The 25936-nt window shown below is 42.6% G+C and overlaps 1 protein-coding gene across 1 annotated transcript in view; it reads right to left on the bottom strand.

Moving 5' to 3' along the window:
• LOC143770150 (cytoplasmic phosphatidylinositol transfer protein 1-like) overlaps positions 1-25936 on the bottom strand; it is a 165638-nt gene that overhangs the window by 16017 nt on the left and 123685 nt on the right. Inside the window, exons 5-8 of the mRNA XM_077259479.1 lie at positions 17623-17694; positions 7787-7879; positions 5123-5278; positions 3806-3869 (exon numbers count right to left, since the gene is read on the bottom strand). Of these exons, the coding sequence (XP_077115594.1) occupies positions 3806-3869; positions 5123-5278; positions 7787-7879; positions 17623-17694 (385 nt within the window). The remainder of the gene's footprint in view (positions 1-3805; positions 3870-5122; positions 5279-7786; positions 7880-17622; positions 17695-25936) is intronic.

Genomic DNA, 25936 nt, shown 5'->3' on the forward strand with positions numbered 1-25936 from the left:
GGATTTGGATTGGTTGTCTTCTCGTTATGTTCCTATGAAGGTTTCTTCTCCTAAGTTCAAGCCTCGTTTCATTGGTCCTTATCAGATTTCTGAAATGATCAATCCTGTGTCGTTTCGTTTGGCCCTTCCAACTTCTTTTGCCATCCATAATGTGTTCCATAGGTCGTTGTTGCGGAGATATGTGGTGCCTATGGTTCCTTCCGTTGATCCTCCTGCTCCGGTGTTGGTTGAGGGGGAGTTGGAGTATGTGGTGGAGAAGATTTTAGATTCTCGTATTTCGAGACGTAAGCTGCAGTACCTGGTTAAATGGAAGGGCTATGGTCAGGAGGATAATTCCTGGGTTGTTGCCTTCAATGTCCATGCTGCCGATTTGGTTCGTGCCTTTCATTTGGCTCGTCCTGATCGGCCTGGGGGCTCTGGTGAGGGTTCGGTGACCCCTCCTCAAGGGGGGGTACTGTTGTGAATTCCATTCTCGGGCTCCCTCCTGTGGTCGTGAATGGTACTTTGGTGAGTTCTGTCCTTGAACACCCTCTGGTGGCTTTGAGTGGAACTGCTGATCTTTGAGGTTGGCTTTCTCAGCTGCCCTCGTTTATTGCTTCTACTCACTTCCCTATTTAACTCTGCCCAGGTCGTTAGTCCATGCCAGCTGTCAATGTCTCAGTACTGGTTCAGATCTCTCTTGGAATTCTCAGATGACCTGACTACTCCTGCAGAAGCTAAGTCCTTGCTAATCATTTGCTGTTCATTGTTTTTTTTAATATATTTTTCAGTACATGTTATGTTTCAGTCCAGCCTGCTATTATGACATTTCCTTGCTAGCTGGAAGCTCTGGGGGTGCAGAGCTGCACCTCCACACCGTGAGTCGGTGTGGAGGTCTTTTTGCACACTCTGCGTGGTTTTTGTAGTTTTTTATACTGACCGCATAGTTCCCTTTCCTATCCTCTGTTTTTCTAGAGAAGATTTGGCCTCCTTTGCTAAAATCTGTTTCATTCCTGTGTTTGTCACTTCCCTCTTAACTCACAGTTAATATTTGTGGGGGGCTACCTTTACTTTGGGGAATTTCTCTGAGGCAAGGTAGGCTATTATTTCTATCTTTAGGGGTAGTTAGCTCTTAGGCTGTGAAGAGGCGTCTAGGGAGAGTTAGGTATGCTCCACGGCTATTTCTAGTGTGTGTGATAGGATTAAGGATTGCGGTCAGTAGAGTTACCACTCCCTCAGAGCTTGTCCCAGGTTTTCTGTTTTAACCATCAGGTCACTTCGGGTGCTCCTAACCACCAGGTCATAACAGAAAACCTTCTTGCCACAGCTTGCATTGATTTGCCATCCTGGATGAGCTGCACTACCTGAGCCACTTGTGTGGGTTGAGTCCGTCTCATGCTACCACGAGTGTGAAAGCACAACCAACATTCAAAAGTGACCAAAACATCAGCCAGAAAGCATTGGTACTGAGATGTGGTCTGTGGTCCCCACCTGCAGATGCACTCCTTTATTGAGTGGGTCTTGATAATTGCCAATAATTTCCATCTGTTGTCTATTCTATTTGCACAACAGCATGTGAAATTGATTGTCAAACAGTGCTGCTTCCTAAGTGGACAGTTTGATTTCACAGAAGTTTCATTTACTTGGAGCTATATTCTGTTGTTTAAGGGTTCCCTTTATTTTTTTGAGCAGTGTGTATATATATATATATATATATATACAGTTATATGAAAAAGTTTGGGCACCCCTATTAATCTTAAGCTTATTGTTTTATAAAAATAGTTTTTTGCAAACTTCATCCAGGATCCAGGAACTTATTAAAAGCTACAGGAAGTGACTAGAGGCTGTTATTTTTGCAAAAGGAGGATCTACTAAGTATTAATGTCACATTTCTGGTGAGGTGCCCATACTTATGCACTAGGGTTGAGCGATTTTGACTTTTTTAGGGTCGAGTCATGTTTCGCGAAACCCGACTTTTTGAAAAGTCGAGTCGGGCGAAATCGGCCGATTACTGCGAAAAGTCGAGGATCGGCCGGAACACGAAACCCTATGCACGTCAATGGGGATTTTTTTCTCTCTCTCTCTCTCTCTCTCTCTCTCTCTCTCTCCTCCGTCCCAGCACAGAAAATTTCGTTTTACACATTGCAAATCCCTACTGCGCACAAGCGATAAAATGATGATAGGCGTGCACGCCCCTAACCCCTATGTCATCACTCTGCCCACACTCCTTCATTGGCTGAAAAAATGGTGCTAAACACGTCATACGAAACGCGACTTTGGCGCCAAGATCGCGTACCGCATGGCCGACCCCACACAGGGATCGGGTCGGGTTTCATGAGACGCCGACTTTGCCAAAACTCGGCGACTTATGAAAATGAACGATCCGTTTCGCTCAACCCTATTATGCACCTGTCAAATTTTGTTTGAATGCAGATTGCACATTTTCTGTTAGTACAATAAACCTCATTTCAAGGCAGAAACATTACTGTGTCCAACAGTTATTAGATATATGAAACTGAAATAGCTGTTGCAAAAAAAAAACAATTTTTATAAAACATTAAACTTGAGATTAATAGGGGTGCCCAAACTTTTTCATATAACTGTGTATATATATATATATATATATATATATATATATGTTTTGAAGATTATTTGGTATTAAAACAATCTTTACCGTTGTGTTTTACAATACAATTTTAACATGAGCTTTTACTGAGAGGTTACTGCTGTATGTAAAAGCTCACGTTAAAATCACATTGCATACGGTCACACTGTTACTAGATGCGAGGAAATCGCATCCTCGCATTACAAACGGATTACATGCTGATCACTGTTCGGGAACATTTGTGTAAAAATCAGACCGATTTTTTATACAGTAAGTGTGATGACTCCAGCCTAAGGGCTCCATCAGACTTCAGTGATTTCTCTCATACTAAAAAACTGACTAATTTTTTAAGTGTTTTGGTTATGATTTTAATCAGACCTTGGTAAATGTGTCCATTTTTTTCAGAGTTTTGGAGGCTTTCCTCATACGTAAAATACAAAACTAATGGACGTCTCTAGTTTCTCCTGACAAATAGTTCATGAAAAATAGGCAGCACACGGGTGGAATCCAAGTACTGTGAGATTTTTTAGGCTTCATAAACTTGCATTGGCAACTACTGTATGATCCGTGAGTTGAATAAAAATCGGACATGATGTAAGTGACCACTTAGTCCTCAAAAAAACAAAAACATCGGATCGCACTCAGACCAATTTATTCTCTGAGGCTGTGTACATGTCCAATTGTTTCCTCGTAATCTGTGCTTGCACAATTTGCATCCGATAATTGGGTCACACTGCAAATCAATATGTCCGGACAGCACTCGGATGACATTTCAGTGCAGTCTGAATTTCAGAGACTGACAGAATGGATTTTTTTTCCCCATCTTCTCCTCATCTAAGAAAATTGGATCACACAATGATCAAACTCTGCCAAAATTCTCTGCAGCACAGATTCTGTTTACACAGGATGATGTGCTGCTGAGAACATTGATCTTTTGTGCAAACTAAAACATTTTTTCACCTGACAAACAAGCATTTTACACCAAAAAACTATTTGGCCAGCAATATATAGTGCAGAACCATATTATATGAGCGATACAAGGTCATTTGCATCAAACTTAAGTCTCACATTATATAATGGCAGGAATTTTTTTTTTTACATTTTAATTTATTTAGTAGTAAGTGGTTGCCTTTGATCTTTGTGTTTCCATACAGAAGTAACCCTGGTACAACACCAATGACATGTTTTCTCTAAGCATCCAATTACAAGTCAGGTACTTACCATACCACTCATCCATCCAAGCCACAGCTTGTCTGTGGCCTGCAAGTAAAATGTCTTTGATGTTCTAAAAACAAATAAAAACAGTAATTATCTATTATGTGATCACATTTTATTAAACACACAGTTGTCTCTCATCCAGAAATAACTGGGACTGTCCATATTTTCCAGAGATAATTTTGGCAAGTTCAAAGAAGAAGAGTTTCTTATAAGCCGAGCCCAAAAGCGGCTAGTCCTGGGTGAGGTTGGCAGATTTCCCAGGCAGCACTGAGAGCGAGAGTTAACATATTTTTTGCACTAAAAGAGACCCATATTTCTCATGAAATTCTGGTTAGTTCCATCCCTCTTGCCATCAGGTAGTAAGAGCCTGGGCAGGACTTCCCTCTTGAGACAAAATGCCCTAAAATCACATACTTGACCACAAATACCACCAGATAACGCCCCCAATATAGCTATTATTACCATGTCCACTTTGGTGGGGTGCAGTTTTACCAAGCAAACAACCAATTGGATTGCAGTCATGGGTGTCAAAGACTCACTCTAATCTGAGGACCCAATATGATCTTATGATCTTAGATATAGATCTCTTTCTATATTAGCCACTGGAATCATAGAATGCTAAAGATGAGAGGGACCTCCAGGGTCATCGTGTCCGACCTCCTGCTCATTGAAGGATTCACTAAACTATCTCAGACAGTTTCCTGTCCAGCCTCTGTTTGAAGACTTCCATGGAAGGAGAACTCACCACCTCACGTGGCAGCCTGTTCCACTCCTTGACCACCCTCACTGTCAAAAAGTTTTTTCTAATATCTAATCTGTGTCTACTCCCATTTAGTTTCATCCCATTGCTTTCCATGTACAAATGAGAATATTGATGATCCCTCTACACTGTGACATCCCTTCAGATATTTGTAGACAGCTATTATGTCTCCTCTTAGCCTTCGTTTTTGCAATCTAAATATTCCAAGAATTCCCATGATGGTATTTTTTTGCAATTTATGACACATTTAGTCTGCAGACAATTGATTTTGGTTCTCATGAAATACCCCTAGGGTAACCACTCTTTTTGCACACTGATACTATCCTGACACTATTTATGCCTTTCTCCTGACTGCAGACTATGGATGTTGTGTCTCATAAAATATCCTTTGGGCACAAAAGCTGAGAATTCATCTTTTTTTGGATTTGTTACTTAGAAATAAGTACTGATCTTTTTCATAAATTATACTAATAACAAATTAAATTTTTCTAACGTTATCCATAATTATATTAATGCCCTCTAATCCATGGGGGCTGACTTCCCAGCAGTGAATCACTTACCTTATGAATGAAGCTTTCTACTCTTGACTGAAATCCGTACACTTCAAATTTAGCTGCTACTAATTTATAAGAGCACATAATGGGCTTTGTGGTTTCATGCCAGTCCTGCAGTAATGGCCCTCGACCTGTCTTCTCTGAACGGAAAGTTCTCAGGTCCTAATGATAGATTATAGCACATGCAAAGTTGTTAAAATGGGAATATACAGTTATAGTTTCACATTATATTTTTGGTGATATGAATTCATTAGTGGGAGCAGAACTGATATCAGAGCTCCTTTATAGGTGATGATTCCTAACACTGTGTTAGAATCTTCCTAACCGGAAAGTATAATATTTATTAAAGAAGCCCTCCTCCTCCTCCCATCTAAGTTTTTATTTTCTTAATATATTGCAGTCATCATATTATATATCACTTACAATTGCTCATTTTGCTTTTCTACCCAGCTAATTCTTCTAATTTCCATTAGGTTTGACCAGATGAATCCTTCTAAACACTATGATAATCATCAAAGAAATATGCAAAAATTTACCACTTTGTTGTGGTATTAAAATTTCTTGGATGGTTACCTTCATTGCACTGTTGTCCCCTTTAACTGGATTTTAGTACAAATCTCTATTTTAATTATTCTATAAATAAAATTTGAATATTTTTATGGCACATGGATTCTCTGTTGCTTTGTTTGATCCTTCTAAACACTATGTAGAAACAAGAGGTTAATTTCCTCTGCAGGAGTCATCAGTCACTGCAAAATTCCCTGGCAGGGTGAGGAGCAGAGCAGCTGGGTCAGGAGTTGAAGAAGGGAATGAGTCTAAAGAAACAAGAGACTTCCTGTTTCTACATAGAGCAGAGAAAAGAGAACAATTATCTGGGCAGAAAGGCAAAGTGAGCAATTGTAAGTACACCGTGCTATATAATATGATGACTGCAATATATTAAGAGGGTAAAAACTTTGATGGCAGTGCTTCTTTAATGACAGAATTCATGATTTTTCTACCTAACTCAAAAAGAAATATGCCCATTGTCTGATTTTCCATTATCTGTGGAGAGGGAATCTGATACATATTCACACTATTCTCAGAGAGGAAAGATGGGGCAATGGGTATTTGATCCCATTCTTTATAGGATCAAATCTGCTCGAGATCTACCAGTTCAGTGAATGCTGAGCCCCGTATCCCCCCGCCCACAACACTGATCAGCAGTTTTTTATATATATATATATATATATGTGTATTCTCTGTTCAATGTCAAGTATTAGCTTAAACGGTATAGGGATGCACATACTCAGGTTGATTCTTGGGACTTTTTATGGGACTTGAATTTGTTTTAAATTGCTACCTTCTCTTCAGAATGTACATGAACACGGAGTGTGATCTCTGCATTGTTTCAAGTGTCAGTTTTTATTGCGGAGTACTACTCTAATAACCAGCATCATTCCATCCAGTAGCTTTATATCTTTACTACTGATGAAGCTATTGCCACTTTTTTACCTCCCTTCAATGGTTATCCATTGTCTGAGAATGGTACATTCTCAGTGATACAAATACCTATGAATATATGTCTTCCCTGTGAGGTACTCTGATTTTTTACCATCTTGTTTATGTGCTTTTGTTTTTTAATACAAACTAATAAAAGTTATACATTTTTGATTATGATGGATCTCTTCATTTCCCTGGGTTTATTTAAACTGGGAAATTTAGATTTAATTTTGTACACAGTGAATATTCAGAAAGCTACCAATCAGTGGTGTGGGTGGGGTTACACAGAGCAGTTGACTAGGAGGCATGAGACACCTAGTCTTGTAGTGATTATCTACTGCTGATAAAACACTGATTTTAGTAAAACAGCAACACACAGCCTACTAAGTGACATATCACTGGAATCAGAGTTTCACAATAATGTTCTCAGATAACATAACAAAATCCTGCTGCAAATCCCCCTTAAAGCACCACTCCAGAGGTTTTATTATTACACTGCTAGAGTGGTGCTTCAAACATTAGTCCCCTGCCCTCGGTCATATACTCACCTGTCACCGCTTTTGTCGATCTCCAGCATCGTTCCCATCAGTCTCTGCTGAAAAGTGACCTGCCGGGCAGCTGTGGTGTTTCATGTAGCTGCGCGGTGGTCACTTTTCAACACAAGTCAATGAGAGCCTCATTCTCACCAAGTTCTGGCTCTCTTAGACTTGCATTGAGAGCTTACGACATAGCTTCTGACTACCGGCCAGTCAGAAGCTGAACTCACAAGATGGTTTTGTGGGACTGGAGCGGCACCAAAAAAGGTGAAGACACCGGAGGGTCACCAGGGGACTTACATATAAAGCACCACTCCAGCAATGAAATAAAACACTAGAATCCTTATATATCATAAAACCAACCCCCTGGTGCCTAATGTTCAGCTTTACAGGCGGGAATCAATAACTAACACGAAAGCTATAATTGCGACCCCCAAGTGATATTCTAGATGACCTCTTATCCTACCAACTCAATGTCTTGGTCCTGATCGAGATTACTTCAGCACCCGACAACTGGGTCAGATGCCCCAAAAAAGGGACATTTAGAATCCATTTATTACAGTCATCATCCATGTGAAGCAAGGTTGGATGAAATATTAGGGAAAGAGCAATAATTAATGTAATAAAAATATTTTATAAGTGTCACTCTCACCTCTGATTTTTTGTAGTAACCTTCTGGAAGATCGTCAGCCGCTATATCGATAAAACACACATCGTCTTCTGGGGTTGGTCTTTCACCAAATACCTTAAAAATATAGTTGTTTTTATTTTCGTTGGCATTCCGTAAGGTAAGTTTGTTGACCATGTATGTGTTATGCTAAATCCCCCCTGTATTTGGACAAAATCTACAAAAATCTATAAACTATGGAGAAACTACCATTCCAGGAAGTCTGACTGTTCTAGTTTTATTACCACTCCAGAGCCAAGGGTTGGAGACACTGTGGTATAGAGACCCCAGACAAATAAACTACAGATCAGATTATTCTTTAATTATTGAGAAGAAATGTTTCTCTGGCGGAGAAGAATCATAATCACCACTAGGATTATGTCACATCATTAACCTCTTCCTGCATTAACGTCCTGGAAAGAGGTCTCAGGAGTCAGGAGATGAGCTCCCTTCTCACTCAAATGATGCTAGTTACATCACAGAGCCAACATCTGTCTCTGAGCTCCGGCCACGGCTGTCATACATTTAGTTACCGCTATCACTCTCTGACACAGTAATTTTAATGAACACTCGTTGATGGTTGTGTTCATTGGCTGTGTATAGGATAAGGGTCATCTGGCATCATTGAGGGCCAGCTTCAGACTTCCTATATTAGGCCGAGTGCCACTGCATGGCCTCTAATATATTCTTTGCTACCCATCTCTTACTTACCCCAAAACTTCTGATATTCCCCTGAAGAGGCCACTAATACAGGGCTGAAATGCATAGGAACAGGTTGTGTGGGGGGGCAACATTATTAGGTATCACTTGGGTACTGCTCTATTTAGGGCAGGAGTCTTCAGATGGGGCACAACAGGGGAGTGCAGGGGTTGTACATCTGTTCTGCTCCCAACAATTTATTTTCGCTCCTATGTGGTGCCTCCATGAACTGGTGTCTCAAGGCAAGGGTGAGACCATTCCAATATTTTTTATTTGCACTAGTTGCATCATGGTCACTTTATATGTCATATTTGTGTGCATTTGAAAGCATACATGTGATATGTATTGTTTGCTTTTAATTAATCTAATAGCAGATTGGGGGTTTGATCTGGTCTGACCTAACTAATCTGATACCCAATGGAGGGTTTTATTTAATTTGATTAACAGTTAAGTTTTAAGGTTTTCTCTTCTATATACACATATTAAAGGGAACCTGTCACCCCCAAAATCAAAGATTATCTAAGCCCACCAGCATCAGGGGCTTATCTAAAGCATTCTGTAATGCTGTAGATAAGCCCCCAATGTATCTTGAAAGATGAGAAAAAGAGGTTAGATTATACTCACCTGGGGGGGCTGTTCGATCCGATGGGCGTCGCGGTCCGGGTCCAGCGCCTCCCAACTTCATAGGATAACGTCTTCTTCTTGTCTTCACGCTGTGGCTCCGGAGCCGCAGCATGAATACAAGAAGAGGACATCATCATAAGAAGATGGGAGGCCCCAGACCGGACCGCGACGCCCATCGGACTGGACCCCAGCGGGACCGCCCCTGGCTGAGTATAATCTAACCTCTTTTTCTCATCTTTCAGAATACATCAGGGGCTTATCTACAGCAATACAGAATGCTGTAGATAAGCCTCTGATGCCGGTGGGCTTGGCTCATCTTCGATTTTGGGGGGTGACAGGTTCCCTTTAATTACCAAGATAAATCTGGGTAACTTATTACCTTTTGTATGCCCATGCTGGTATAATAATTGTGTGCATTGGCTTCCTTTTGCCTGCAGAGTATCTTTGGTGAAAGATCGAAGAAAATAATTGGGAGAAACTGTCCAATGAACTGACAGTGAAAGATCAAATAAAATAATTGGGAGAAACTGTCCAGTGAGCGGACAGTGAAAGATGGAAGAAAATAATGTGGAGAAACTGTCCAGTGAGCGGACAGTGAAAGATCGAAGAAAATAATTGGGAGAAACTGTCCAATGAGCTGACAGTTAAAGATCGAAGAAAATAATTGGGAGAAACTGTCCAATGACCTGACAGTGAAAGATTGAAGAAAATAATTGGGAGAAACTGTCCAATGAGCTTACAGTGAAAGATTGAAGAAAATAATTGGGAGAAACTGTCCAATGAGCTGACAGTGAAAGAGGGAAGGAAATAATTGGGAGAAAATGTCCAGTGAGCTGACAGTGAAAAATCAAAGAAGATAATTGGGAGAAACTATCCAGTGAGCTGACATTGAAAGATAGAAGAAAATAATTGGGAGAAACTGTCCAAAAAGCTGACAGTGAAAGATCAAAGAAAATAATTGGGAGAAGCTGTCCAGTGAGCGGACAGTGAAAGATGGAAGAAAATAATTGGGAGAAACTGTCCCGTGAGCGAACAGTGAAAGATCGAAGAAAATAATTGGGAGAAACTATCCAATGAGCGGACAGTGAAAAATTCGAAGAAAATAATTGGGAGAGACTGTCCAATGAGCTGACAGTGACAGATAATAATAATAATAATAATAATCTTTATTTATATAGCGCCAACATATTCCGTAGCGCTTTACAGTTTAACAGTTTCAAACACAACAGTCATAGGTAACAATGTTAACAATACAGTAATAAAGCAAAATAAGACGACCCTGCTCGTGAGAGCTTACAATCTACAATGAGGTGGGGGAGATACAAAGTACAGTTGTGTATTTACAATGATGTATTTACAATGATGGTCCAGCCATCTTCAGGGGGTGGGGGGTAGATGGAGATAGTGAATGGGCTACAGACACACACAAACATAAAATGACTGATTAGGGAACGTGATAGGCCGCTCTGAACAAATGTGTTTTGAGGGAGCGCCTAAAACTATGCAAGTTGTGGATGGTCCTAATATCTTGGGGTAGAGCATTCCAGAGGATTGGCGCAGCACGGGAGAAGTCTTGGAGTCGGGAGTGGGAGGTACGGATTAGTGCAGAGGTTAGTCGAAAGTCGTTTGCAGAGCGCAGCGGTCGGTTAGGCCGATAGACAGAAATGAGGGAGGAGATGTAAGGGGGTGCCGCACTGTGAAGAGCTTTGTGGGTGAGAACAAGTACTTTGAATTGTATCCTGTAATGGATGGGCAGCCAGTGTAATGACTGGCGAAGAGCGGACACGTCCGAGTAATGATTAGCCAGATGGACGACCCTGGCTTCTGCATTAAAGGCCCCGTCACACATAGCGATTTACCAATGATCACGACCAGCATTACGACCTGGCCGTGATCGTTGGTAAGTCGCTGTGTGGTCGCTGGGGAGCTGTCACACAGACAGCTCTCTCCAGCGACCAACGATCAGGGGAACGACTTCGGCATCGTTGAAACTGTCTTCAACGATGCCAAAGTCCCCCTGCAGCATCCGGGTAACCAGGGTAAACATCGGGTTACTAAGCGCAGGGCCGCGCTTAGTAACCCGATGTTTACCCTGGTTACCAAAAAAAACAAACAGTACATACTCACCATCTGATGTCCGTCAGGTCCCTTGCCGTCTGCTTCCCGCTCTGACTGAGTGCCGCCGTACAGTGAGAGCAGAGCGCAGCGGTGACGTCACCGCTGTGCTGTACTATCACTTTCACTTTGCGGCGCTCAGTCAGTGTGGGAAGCAGACGGCAAGGGACCTGACGGACATCAGATGGTGAGTATGTACTGTTTGGTTTTTTTTACATTTACGCTGGTAACCAGGGTAAACATCGGGTTACTAAGCGCGGCCCTGCGCTTAGTAACCCGATGTTTACCCTGGTTACCAGTGAAGACATCGCTGGATCGGTGTCACACACACCGATTCAGCGATGTCAGCGGGACCTCAACGATCAAAAAACGGCCCAGGCCATTCCGACACGACCAGCGATCTCACAGCAGGGGCCTGGTTGCTGGTACGTGTCACACATAGCGAGATCGCTACTGAGGTCGCTGTTGCGTCACAAAACTTGTGACTCAGCAGCGATCTCACTAGCGATCTCGCTATGTGAGACGGGGCCTTAAGGATAGACTGGAGAGGGGAAAGTCGCGTGAGGGGGAGGCCAATTAAAAGAGAGTTGCAGTAATCCAGACGGGAGTGGATTAGGGCAACAGTGAGTGTTTTTGTTGTCTCCATGGTGAGAAAAGGGCGGATTCTAGAGATGTTCTTTAGGTGTAAGCGGCACGAGCGGGCCAGAGATTGTATGTGGGAGGTGAAGGAGAGATGGAAGAAAATAATTGGGAGAAACTGTCCAATGAGCTGACAGTGAAAAATCTAAGAAAATAATTGGGAGAAACTGTCCAATGAGCTGACAGTGAAAGATGGAAGAAAATAATTAAGAGAAACTGTCCAATGAGCTGACAGTGAAAAATTGAAGAAAATAATTGGGAGAAACTGTCCAATGAGCTGACAGTGAAAAATCAAAGAAAATAATTGGGAGAAACTGTCCAATGAGCTGACAGTGAAAAATCAAAGAAAATAATTGGGAGAAATTGTCCAATGAGCTGGCAGTGAAAGATGGAAGAAAATAATTAAGAGAAACTGTCCAATGAGCTGACAGTGAAAAATTGAAGAAAATAATTGGGAGAAACTGTCCAATGAGCTGACAGTGAAAAATCAAAGAAAATAATTGGGAGAAATTGTCCAATGAGCTGACAGTGAAAGATGGAAGAAAATAATTAAGAGAAACTGTCCAATGAGCTGACAGTGAAAAATTGAAGAAAATAATTGGGAGAAACTGTCCAATGAGCTGACAGTGAAAAATCAAAGAAAATAATTGGGAGAAACTGTCCAATGAGCTGACAGTGAAAAATCAAAGAAAATAATTGGGAGAAATTGTCCAATGAGCTGACAGTGAAAGATGGCAGAAAATCATTGGGAGAAACTGTCCAATGAGCTGACAGTGAAAGATCGAAAAAAATAATTGGGAGAAACTGTCCAATGAGCTGACAGTGAAAGATGGAAGAAAATAATTGGGAGAAACTGTCCAATGAGCTGACATTTAAAGATGGAAGAAAATAATTGGGAGAAACTGTCCAATGAGCTGACAGTGAAAAATCAAAGAAAATAATTGGGAGAAACTGTCCACTGTCAGCTCATTGGACAGTTTCTCCCAATGATTTTTTAACCAGGGAGGAGCTTAGCTAGAAAATGACTAGATGCCAATGACAATCTGTTCCTGGGACGGTAACTGTCACATGATCAGCACATTTCCTGGTGTAAAAAGATGTGTCACAGATGTAAGAGTCACATGTTGTTACAGTGTTGAAACCATAATGTAACATAAAAAAGGCTGATGTGTTTCTTTAAAATGTAACATTCTCTATTACTGTGTTTATGGTTCTGTTGCAATGATATGATGCATTATTAGCCTGACATTAAGAGATATGCATAAAACATTATCCAGCCATGTTAAGTGCATGAAGGAGACAGATAAGTGCTGCAGAAAATATGAGAAATCTCTTGTGATGTCCTTCTTATGCGCTGTCAGACATGTGATAGATATGGAGCATAGCTGGAATATGTGCCTTCTTCTCGGGCCATACCGTGAAGCCTTTCATCAGATTATATACTGTCTATAGCTTTTTACATTGCTGCTTTTGCTTTTACAAAAGCTTTTCATTTTATTTACTGATATAATACTTTCAAGTTTATATTGCTGGCTACATTTCTAGTCCTGCCAGCGATTCTTTTGCCAGCTATGTCTTTGTTCTTTGCATGTCTTTGATTTGTATAAGTATTTGTTTAGTGTCTTTTTACATTGATGCAAATGACTAAAGACGTTTGTACTTTTCTGATTTGCAATACAAATTTAGACTTTTCCAGGAAAAAACAATTAACCTCCAAAAACGCAAACACTTCCAATAGAACAGAATCCAGCTCGACTCAAATCGGCAGTGCCAAAATATTCTGGAATAAATGTGGATCGTTGTTTTTAGCGATGCGGTTGATCAGTGATACACAATGAAATGCAATAGCAAAATACATGATAAATGATGCCAGGGTTTGGCTTCTGATGCCTCATTGTATTCCAAATGTGGGAAATGTGAAAGAATAAAGGTCTAAGAGATCATTTTCTCAGAGTCTGATTAATATGATTTCATTTAACACTAAGCAAAAATGTCTAATGTCTATGGTGGCCTGGCAGACCCTCATCTGGGGGCTGCTCTTAGGGAAAGAAGGCACTGATATGATGAATATTTCATGGCTGATCGCTGTTTTCTTCAGAGATAACCGGCGAGGTCAGAGGTGCTTTCCATTCAATTGTTTTCGACTAGGGAACCGCTTAACCGGAATGATAATATGGATTTTCTTGGCATTTAAAGATGCAGAACAGATGATGATTAGAAGCAGTAAATGGCATAATAAAAATTAAGTGTGTAAGAAGAAGGTGAATTAACAGAAGAGCGATTTTTTTTCCTAATGTAACTCCACAGCTTCTCATGCAGCCATATCAGATCTCATGCTCTGCACTGAGGAGGGGCAAACATCCCGAAACATGTCTGAAAACTGAGATTCTGGTTTGGCTTATATCTTACGTCATGCTGCTAGGCTCGTTAAAGGGTCACTAATGTCTTTTATTTTATCTACCGACAATAAGTGGTATTAGAGTTCAAGTCCTCCTTCCTTCTTTCAGTAGAGGCAATTTGCATATTTAATTTCCCGGAAGAGCATGGCACAGTGTCATGATCTAGACCGGGTTTTGAGTCCTGTCTTACCTTTTCCCAGTCTGATCATATCAGGGGTTAACTTTTCTCAGCTTCAGTCTGGTCTCAGGTTTGAGATTTAGCCCCACTGTGTCCTGCAGATCATGTCAGTTATAGTTTCTGCCTAGTGCTGCTGTAGCTGACTCAGACTGCTCCATTTTGTCCTGCTGCATTTGCTGTCTGATCCCTTGTTTGACTTGGCTTGTATCCTGACCTGTTTCTGTCCTTTGACTTTTGGCTTATCCGCTCCTGACCGTTACTGACCCCCTGGCCTGACTCTGACCGCGAGTTTGCTTATTCCTTTTGTACTGTGCTACAGATTAGGATTTGACCCAGCTTGTATTGACTATTCTGCTGCCTCCTGTGTTAGTCTCACTGCTGCACTGCAGGTTAGCTCTGTTTAGGTGCAGACCTGCTTCCTCTCTACTGCACCTACCTGCATTGCAGCAGCATGACGCACAGCCTGTAAATGTCCTTACCCCGGCATGGCACTCTCCATGAGAAAAAATGTTACCCCTTAGACCCCAGTCTGAGGCCTCTCACCAAGCCAAATGAGATTTCATGCTCTGCACTGAGGAGGGGCGAACACCTAGAAAGAAATGTCTGCAAATTGAGATTCTGGTTTGGCTTTTATCCTAAGGGTACTGTCTCACAGTGGCACTGTTGTCGCTACGACGGTACGATCCGTGACGTTCCAGCGATATCCATACGATATCGCTGTGTCTGACACTCAGCAGCGATCAGGGACCCTGCTGAGAATCGTACGTCGTAGCAGATCGTTTGGAACTTTCTTTCGTCGCTGGATCTCCCGCTGTCATCGTTGGATCGGTGTGTGTGACACCGATCCAACAATGCGTTCGCTTGTAACCAGGGTAAACATCGGGTTACTAAGCGCAGGGGCGCGCTTAGTAACCCGATGTTTACCCTGGTTACCATCGTAAAAGTTAAAAAAAAAAAAACGTACATACTCACATTCCGGTGACCGTCAGGTCCCTCGCAGTCTGCTTCCCGCTCTGACTGACTGCCGGCCGTAAAGTAAGAGCAGAGCACAGCGGTGATGTCACCGCTGTGCTGTGCTTTCACTTTACGGCGGCACTCAGTCAGAGCGGGAAGCAGACGGCAAGGGACCTGACGGACACCGGAATGTGAGTATGTACTGTTTGTTTTTTTTTTACTTTTACGATGGCTAACCCGATGTTTACCCTGGTTATCCGGGGCCTTCGGCATCGTTGGTCGCTGGAGAGCTGTCTGTGTGACAGCTCCCCAGCGACCACACAACGACTTTCCAACGATCACGGCCAGGTCGTATCGCTGGTCGTGATCGTTGGAAAGTTGCAGAGTGTGACAGTACCCTAAGTCATGTGGCAAGGCTCGTTAAAGGGTCGATTTTTACTTTTAAAATTGCTACTTACAATAGGTGGCACTAGAGTTCAAGTTATCTTCCTGAAGAGACACTTTAAATATTTAAATTCCCAGAGGAAAATTGCATGGCCTATAAGTCTCTTTACCCTGGCATTTCATGCTTGTCACTCTCCACAAGCAGAAATGTGACTCTGTAAATCCTAATGTAATCTGTAATCCCAAACTACGCACTGTACAGAGTGTTGTTCCTGCAAAATGTGTCCTTGCATGTTAGTATGTTATGTGGTGCTGTTTGGGTTTCCTACTCAAGTTTCCCTGATTCACCATCTTTGTAATCATATCAAACCCATAGGCAGGTTCTAATATGATATTCATAATACAAAGTGATACAGAAGCACTATAGTATTTTATTACAAGCTCAAGTGTCACTATGTGGCCCAAAAATTATATATATATATATATATATATATATATATATATATATATATATATATATATACAGTATATATATTTCATAGATATAATTTAGGTTTCTGCACACATAATATATAATATACAGTATGCCTTGCCACAATTCTGTCTCTGAGCTCCTTGGCCAGTTCCTTTGACCTCATGATTCTCATTTGGTCTGACATGCACTGTGAGCTGTGAGGTCTTATATAGACTGATGTGTGCCTTTCAAAATCAAGTCCTATCAGTTTAATTAACCACAGCTGGATTTCAATGGAGGAGTAGGAAGATCACAAGGAAATGGGCAGCATGGGACTTTAATTTGAGTGTCTGAGCAAAGGATCTGAATACTTATGACCATGTGATATATATTTTTTTCTTTTTTTTATAAATTTCTGATTTTTTCAGTTAAGATGTGGTGCAGAGTGTACATTAATGATAAAAAAATGAATTTTTTGAATTTACCAAATGGCTGCAATGAAACAAAGAGTGAAAAATTTAAAGGGGTCTGAATACTTTCCATACCCACTGTATATGTATTTATATTTGATATTGTTATCTGTGTTACAATATATACAAATGTATATATATGTAAACCAAGATAAATTTGGAAATACCTCATGAAAGAAAAAAGTTATGTTAAAACCAAGCACACAATTATTTTGCTTGTGAAATTCTCAATATGTTTGATGTGTCGCATGACCCTCTGCCCATTGGAAAAAATAAAGTTGGGTCAAAAATGGCCGACTTCAAAATGGCCACCAACCGTCTTGAAAAGTTTTCCCCCTCCCATATACTAATGTGCCACAAACAGGAAGTAGATATCACCACCATTCCCATTCCATTTTGGTGTATCCATATACATGGCCCACCCTGTACATATATATATATATATATATATATATATATATATATATATATAGCCACAATGTAATGGCACCTGCATGGTCATACAATGGGTAGTGGTGGTAGTTTCTTGGTTCTCAAAGACTGGTGAGACCATTGGAGGGGGAGGACAATGGTTTTATCATGTGAAGATCTATAGGACTATCTGATTTAAAATTACTTAATGGGTTTATTGAAGATATGATTGATGGGAGATTGTTGAATTATCCCTAATTTTCGAGTGGACTAAAATGTCCGGCCAGGTGGTGTTTAAGGGGGAGTGAAGTGCTTGTCTGTCTCAGTCGGTCACATAGATATGAATATAACGTTAGTGGATATGGGCAACCACGCCACTCTATTCAACCCAAAAGTAGGTGAAAATGAAGATCCAAGATACAGATCTAAGAATCCTTCCTTTTCAGTTTATGTGTTTGCTGGTCCTGATGGGTTACATTGAGGAGATCTCTTACCTGTGCATTGCAGCCGTTGTTATTTTCAAACTTGGTTTCTATTCGGATTTGAAATTTTGGAAGAAAAGAGCACTGTGGAAACAAAACACCAAACACTTGTCTTACTGTGTTAATAAACTCTCCTGTGGATGGCATTCCCATCCTGTTCAAGTAGCAAAAAGATAGCACAACTAAACTTTCCTGGAGTTCTATTACAATCCCCTAAACATTGAAGTAAATGGGGCTGGATATTTGTACACTGCCCTGGTCCGCATGCAGCACATCTTAGTGTGCACTCAGTAGGACAATCGGGTGTCTATGGAACATTGTGTCATTACCAATGCTACGTTTATAGGAGACATCGTGTTTTATAGAATCATAAAGTGTGCTATATAAATAAAAGACAGCATCATTTCTCAAGATAAGCACATACAATTATATTAGATCAGATGCTGGATAAATGGCAGGATATTGCAGTATACATGAAGTATGGCCTCTCCCGTAAAATGACCTGGGGGTGAATGTGATTGATTTTGCTATTGAGAAGAACTTCGTGCTTAGTCAATTTTTATTACTTATAGTTCTGGCTCTTACAGACAAGTTACATAGTCACCTTTATAAAAGACTCCTGTCCACAGACTCAATTAATCAGTCAGACTCTAACCTCTACAACATGGGCAAGACGTAAGAGCTTTCTAAGGATGTCAGAGAAAGATCATAGACCTGTACTAAGCGGAATGGGCTACAAAACCATAAGTAAGATGCTGGGTGAGAAGGAGACAACTGTTGGTGCAATAGTAAGAAAATGGAAGATCTTGGTCTTTCTGTACAAATATATTCTGGAAAACTCATGTAGCGTTGATGGCAGGTGGATGGTGATTTTGCACTATGCACTTTCTCTGTCTGTATTTCCCTGTATTTTGCCTAGTAGATTCTGTATTTTTATAATGGAAATTTTAACTTTTTTCAATAAAATTGTTATTTTAGGACTATACTCTTTGAGCCCTCGGCTCTATATTCTTCAGTTTCTATGTACTTCATGAGTTATTGTCCATTATACTTAATAATTTGAACTTTTTTTGTGTTATTCTGGCCATACAATACTGTATACAGTAGAGGCACCTGGTAAATGAGAGGACCCCTCATCACCTTTAATTGTCCTCATCATTTAATTTTAAAGGGAATCTGCCAGCAAGTTTTTGCCATTTAACCTTTAACAACACTCAAAAGAATCCTCTGTATTATGCCACTATCACTGATCAGGTGGACCACAATAATAAAATATAACCTTTATCGCTAATGTTTAAAATATTAAGTAATATGGCCACCATGCTCTTTGAAATAAATCCACTATATCCTATCATCGATCATTATGTGGATCTAAGGCCACACATGTATCATATCATCTTCCCTATAATCTTGTCATTATTCTCTAATTCTTCATTAAATATCAATACCATAGTGTTTAACCCTATTTATATACCCTATTGCACTCACAAAGAGAGATTGCACTATGCCCTAGTTTTATCGGAATAGCACTCTCAGTTTCCAATAGTAGTCATAGAGGCTGAAGTGCTAGTGCAGTAACTTGGTCCTCAAAAGGATCTCAGTAAATCTGACAAAGTTATAATACATGGGTACACCTAACCTATCTCATTCACTGGCATATGTATAGTTCCCCATAATATAGAGCTGCCATTGCTATAGTTCATCTCAATGCGTTTCGCCCCCACAGGTAATTAGGTGGGAACAACAGGAGGCTGAATTCTACTGAAGTCATGTTCTGATATTTGAAGGTTGGCACAGGAGCATCTATTTTCATTCTCGGCAACGATAAGAGCACGGTGGCCTTGTTGCTTAATATTTCAAACATTATAGGGGTTATACACAGCCCAGAAGTCTTAGCTCTACTATATCTACATCAGACAAAACAGGTATGCCATTAAACCTACACCAAGCAGCCAAGTGAGTGATACATCCATGGAATCGGCCTTCCTTGCCATATATTATGCTTCTCTCAGATAACATAGAAAATACCTGCTCACATACAAACACTTTAAATTTAGCAGCTCCATTTTCTCCTGCTAGAATGAGCTAATTAGTACAAATTTCGAGAGCTCTCATTAGGTCATCAATTATCGTAAGGCCAGAAAACCTCTTTAACTTAGTGAACTGTGAAAGTCCTAACACTTGGGTGCACGGCAAATATGGAGAGGTCATCCTACCCAGCATTGAAGCTAAGTTAGGCCAGATGTCATTGAAAGCTGAGTGGGTGTGCCAACAAACCAGACACCATAACAGGTTTCAGGGGCTTTGTATTCAAGGGGTTCTGATTTGGGTTCTTTATAAAGGTCTGGACTGAGGTATATTAGAAGAGCTAGGAAGAGCTTGGGCTTGTCTAAAGTACTGGGGCCAACATGCAAGGAGGATAAAGTCTGTGTTTCAATAAGACATATGTATATGGGGGATGAGTATGTGATCTGGTGTCTATATACAGAGGGGATTGTATGGTATTGGTATAAACTAGGAGTCTGGCCTGGAGTCTGTATAAAATGCTGGAGCTGGTAGAAATTAAGGGTTTGACTTAGGGTAGTGTCTGGATATTACACTCACATTCACCGCTCTTGCATTAACTCTTTACACTCCATCCATATCGGCCTCTCTGTCCTTTCCTCTCCAATATATAGCACTCACGCTTTGTTCACATTGCTAAACAACGCAAATCCATCCAGTCCCACCATCCAACACAAGAGACGCTCTCGCAAATCACTTAACCATCTGCTCACTCTTTCTATCCTCCTTCTCCTAGTCGCTGGAGACATCTCTCCCAACCCCGGCCCCCCATGTTATAGCAAGTCTAACCTCCCAACTGCTACACTCAGGAACCCCTCTAAACTTATTAATATTCCCTGCATGCCTTCTGCCTCTTTCAATTGTGCAATTTGGAATTCTCGCTCAGTGTGTAATAAACTCCCTTTCATCCATGACTTCTTCCTTTCTAATTCTCTTAACCTCCTGGCTCTTACTGAACCTCGATCCAGCAGTCAGACATCACTGCTGCTGCTGCTCTTTCACATGGTGAACTACACTTTTCAACCAAATGTACCTTTCATGTTATCCCCCAAGTACCCTCACTTGTCTTCCCTTCTTTTGAGGTCCATGCTGTCAGACTCTACATCCCCTTCTCCATGCAAGTGGCGGTGGTGTATCGTCCTCCCGGCCCCTCTCATTAGTTCCTGGATCACTTTGCCACCTGGCTTCCACATTTTCTCTCCTGTGACATCCCCACCCTCATCATGGGTGATTTCAAAATCCCCATTGCTTTTCCCCTCTCCCCACCTGCTTTTCACCTTTTATCTCTAACCTTCTCTTTCGGCCTCTCACAGCATACTAACTCTGCAATGCATGAAGACAGAAACTCCCTCGACTTGGTCTTCTCCCGGCTTTGCACAGTGGACGATTTCACAAACTACCCTCTCCCACTCTCTGACCACAACCTTCTTTCTTTCTCTATCAAAAACTGCCATCCTGCTCAGGTCACCCCCCACTTTCTACACTTATAGAAACATACAGGCCATTAACACCCAGAAACTTATGAAGAACTTGCAGTCATCATTGGCCCCTATCTCCTCCATCTCATGTCCTGATTCTGCACTGAAGCATTACAATGAAACCCTGCAAAGTGCCCTGGATGAAATTGCACCTCCTATACATAGGACAACTCGGCACAGATGGTGCAACCGTGGCACGTGCTGCAAACAAGTTTCCTGCAGCGGTGCTCCAGGTGTGCCGAACGTCTGTGGAGAAAATCTAATCTACCTGAAGATTTCATCCATTATAAGTTCATGCTTAAAACATACAACTCTGCCCTTCACCTCTCCAAACAAACCTACTTAAACACCCTCATCACCTCACTGTTCAATAACCCTAAACGTCTCTTTGACACTTTTCATTCGCTACTCAACCCAAGAGTGCAGGCCTCAACCACAGATATCCACGCTGACGATCTGGCCAACTACTTCAAAGAAAAAATTGACCACATCCGAGAGGAAATTATCTCCCAATCCCCTCATACCATGCACTGTCCTCCCTCCCCCACTGCATCTAGCTCATCCTCTGACTTTGAACCAGTTACAGAAGAAGAAGTAATCAGGTTCCTTGCATCTTCTTGCCCGACCACTTGCACCAGTGACCCCATTTCGTCACATCTCCTCCAGTCCCTTTCCCCTGCTATCACCTCTCACTTAGCAAAAATATTCAACCTCTCTCTCTCTTCCGGTATCTTTCCCTCCTCATTTAAGTATGCCATCATTCATCCATTACTTAAAAAAATCCCTCGACCAAAACGGTGCCGCTAGTTATAGACCTGTCTCTAATCTTCCCTTCATCTCCAAACTCCTCGAACGCCTGGTCCACTCACTTCTTATTCGCTATCTCTCAGATAACTCTCTTCTCAACCCTCTTCAATCTGGTTTCCGCTCTTTACACTCTACTGAAACTGCCCTCACTAAAGTCTCTAATGATGTACTAACAGCCAAATCTAATGGTCACTACTCCATGCTAATTCTCTCGTTTCTCTCCACAGCATTTGATACTGTGGATCATCAGCACCTCCTCACTATGCTACACTCCTTCGGCCTCAAAGACAGCATTCTCTCCTGGTTCTCCTTACTATCTGTCTGACCGCTCTTTCACTGTATCTTTTGCTGGTTCCTCCTCCTCTCACCTTCCCCATACTGTTGAGGTTCCTCAAGGACCAGTCCTAGGCCCCCTCCTCTTCTCTTTGTATACCGCCCCTATTGGACAAACAATCAGTAGATTTGGGTTCCAGTACCATCTCTATGCTGATGACACTCAATTATACACTTCTCCTGATATCATGACTGCCATTTTAGGAAACACCAGTGATTGTCTTACCGCTGTCTCTAACATCATGTTTTCCCTCTATCTGAAACTGAACCTGTCAAAAACTGAACTCCTTGTGTTTCCTCCTTCTAATAACCTACCTTTGCCTGACATTGTCATCTCTGCGTGTTTTTCCACCATTAATCCCAAGCAACATGCCTGCTGCCTTGAAGTCATACTTGATTCCGAGCTTTCATTCACCCCCCACATCTGATCACTGGCTTGCTCTTCTTATCTGCATCTCAAAAACATTTCTAGAACTCGCCCTTTTCTTACTTTCAACTCTGCAAAAACTCTTACTGTTTCTCTTATTCATCCTCATCTGGACTACTGTAACTCTCTACTAATAGGCCTCCCTCTTGCCAAACTCTCCCCTCTCCAATCTGTCCTGAATGCTGCTGCCAGGATCATATTCCTCAACAATCATTATACCGATGCCTCTACCTTGTGCCAGTTATTACACTGGTTACCCATCCACTCCAGAATCCAGTAAAAAACTTATTACCCTCATCCATAAAGCACTCCATGGCTCAGCACCACCCTAAATCTCCTCCTTGGTCTCAGCCTACAACCCTACCCACGTCCTCCATGCTGCTAATGACCTGAGGTTATGAAACATAAGAAAAATTGGAGCAAAGTCCAAAAAGTAATCAAAATGTAAATTTATTGAAAGTAATACACAACATGTAAGCAGACTAGGATAAGGTAGTAAAAACAAAGACAGTGATATCCTGACAGAAGATGTTGCTATTTAAAACAGTCATTGCTTACCCATGGTATTAATGTGTCAAGATCCGTGTCCACGCCGCCACCGACGCGCGTTTCGCCTCATTCTCAAGGTGCGTCGGTGGCAGCGTGGACACTGATCTTGACACATTAATACCATGGGTAAGCAATGATTTAAGCATGGGACCCGGTCCTTTATAATGGCATAGCGTGCAGATTAGTATAGTTATTTGGATACTTTTATCTTTACTGCTTACCTCAGACCTGCTGGTCTCTTTCATGCTGCACTTGAGCACTTTACCGGTGTTAAATAGCAACATCTTCTGTCAGGATATCACTATCCTTGTTTTTACTACATTACCACACATAATCCCACCCCCCCACCACATTACCACACATAATCCCGCCCCCACCACATTACCACACATAATCCCGCCCCCCCACATTACCACACATAATCCCGCCCACACCACATTACCACACATAATCCTGCCCCCCACCACATTACCACACATAATCCCGCCCCCCCACCACATTACCACACATAATCCCACCCCCACCACATTAGCACACATAATCCCGCCCCCACCACATTACCACACATAATCCCGCCCCCCCACCCCATCACCACACATAATCCTGCCCCCCACCTCATCACCACACATAATCCCACCCCCAATCCATCACCACACATAATCCCGCCCCCCCACCCCATCACCACACATAATCCCGCCCCCCCACCCCATCACCACACATAATCCCGCCCCCACCCCATCACCACACATAAACCCACCCCCCCACCCATCACCACACATAATCCCGCCCCCCACCCCATCACCACACATAATCCCGCCCCCCCACCCCATCACCACACTTAATCCCGCCCCCCACCCCATCACCACACATAAATCCCGCCCCCCCACCCCATCACCACAAATAATACCGCCCCCCACCCCATCACCACACATAATCCCGCCCCCCCACCCCATCACCACACATAATCCCACCCCCCCACCCCATCACCACACATAATCCCGCCCCCACCCCATCACCACACATAAGCCCGCCCCCCCACCAAATCACCACACGTAATCCCGCCCCCCAGCCCATCACCACACATAATCCCGCCCCCCACCCCAACACCACACATAATTCCGCCCCCCACCAATACACCACACATAATCCCGCCCCCCCACCCCATCACCACACACAATCACACCCCCCACCCCATCACCACACATAATACCGCCCCCCCACCCCATCACCACACATAATCCCGCCCCCCCACCCCATCACCACACATAATAACGCCCCCCCACCACATCACCACACATAATTCCGCCCCCCCACCCCATCACCACACATAATCCCGCCCCCCACCCCATCACCACACATAATACCGCCCCCCCACCCCATCAGCACACATAATTACACCCCCCCACCCCATCACCACACATAATCCCGCCCCCCCACCCCATCACCACACATAGTCTCGCCCCCCCACCCTATCACCACACATAATCCTGCCCCCCCACATCACCACACATAATCCCGCCCCCCCACCACATCACCTCACATAATCCTGCCCCCCACCCCATTACCACACATAATTCCGCCCCCCACCCTATTACCACACATAATCCCGCTCCCCACCATATCACCACACATAATCCCGCCCCCCACCCCATTACCACACATAGTCCCTCCCCCTACCCCATTACCACACATAATCCTGCCCCCCCACCCCATTACCACACATAATACCGCCCCCCCACCCCATTACCACACATAATCCCGCCCCCCCACCCCATTACCACACATAATCCCGCCCCCCCACCCCATTACCACACATAATCCCGCCCCCCCACCCCATTACCACACATAATCTCACCCCATTACCACACATAATCCCGCCCCCCCTGTTATGATCCTAGTGGCTGAGGATCACAAAACGGACTAGCTAAGTTTATGAACATAGACACGAGCTCTAAGGAGGTGGTAACTGGACTGACCGCAAAACCTGATCCTAACCAAACACACTAAAGGTAGCCGGTGAACGTGCCTAAATTCCTAGACGTCTCGACGCAGCCTGAGAAACTAGCTACCCCTACAGAGAAAGAAAGTAAGACCTCACTTGCCTCAGAGAAATAACCCCAAAGATATAGAAAGCCCCCAACAAATAATAACGGTGAGGTAAGGGGAAAATACAAACGTAGAAATTAAACAGATTCAGCAAATGAGGCCCGCTAATACTAGATAGCAGAAGACAGATAGGAAACTGTGCGGTCAGTAGAAAACCCTATACAAAATATCCACGCTGAGAATTCAAGAACCCCCACACCAACTAACGGTGTGAGGGGAGAAACTCAGCCCCCTAGAGCTACCAGCAAGTGAGGAAATCACATATTAGCAAGCTGGACAAGGACAGATAATAAACCAAGAAACATATTGAACACTGATGATCAAAAAATGAACAAACAGAAACTTAGCTTCTCTTGAAGAGACTGATAACGAAGGACTGCAGGAGAGCTCCAAAATAGCACTGAAGACATTGACAGCAGGCAACAACTGAGAGTCCAGGTGAACTAAATAGGAAACCAGCTAACAGATAACGAGACAGCTGATCAAGCCTCAGACCTGCAGAATGACACAAAGAGCCACCAGAGGGAGCCCAAAGACAGCACTCACACAGTACCAGTTGTGA

Source organism: Ranitomeya variabilis, chromosome 4 (genome assembly GCF_051348905.1).
Source record: "Ranitomeya variabilis isolate aRanVar5 chromosome 4, aRanVar5.hap1, whole genome shotgun sequence".
In the NCBI taxonomy this organism is placed as follows: Eukaryota; Metazoa; Chordata; class Amphibia; order Anura; family Dendrobatidae; genus Ranitomeya; species Ranitomeya variabilis.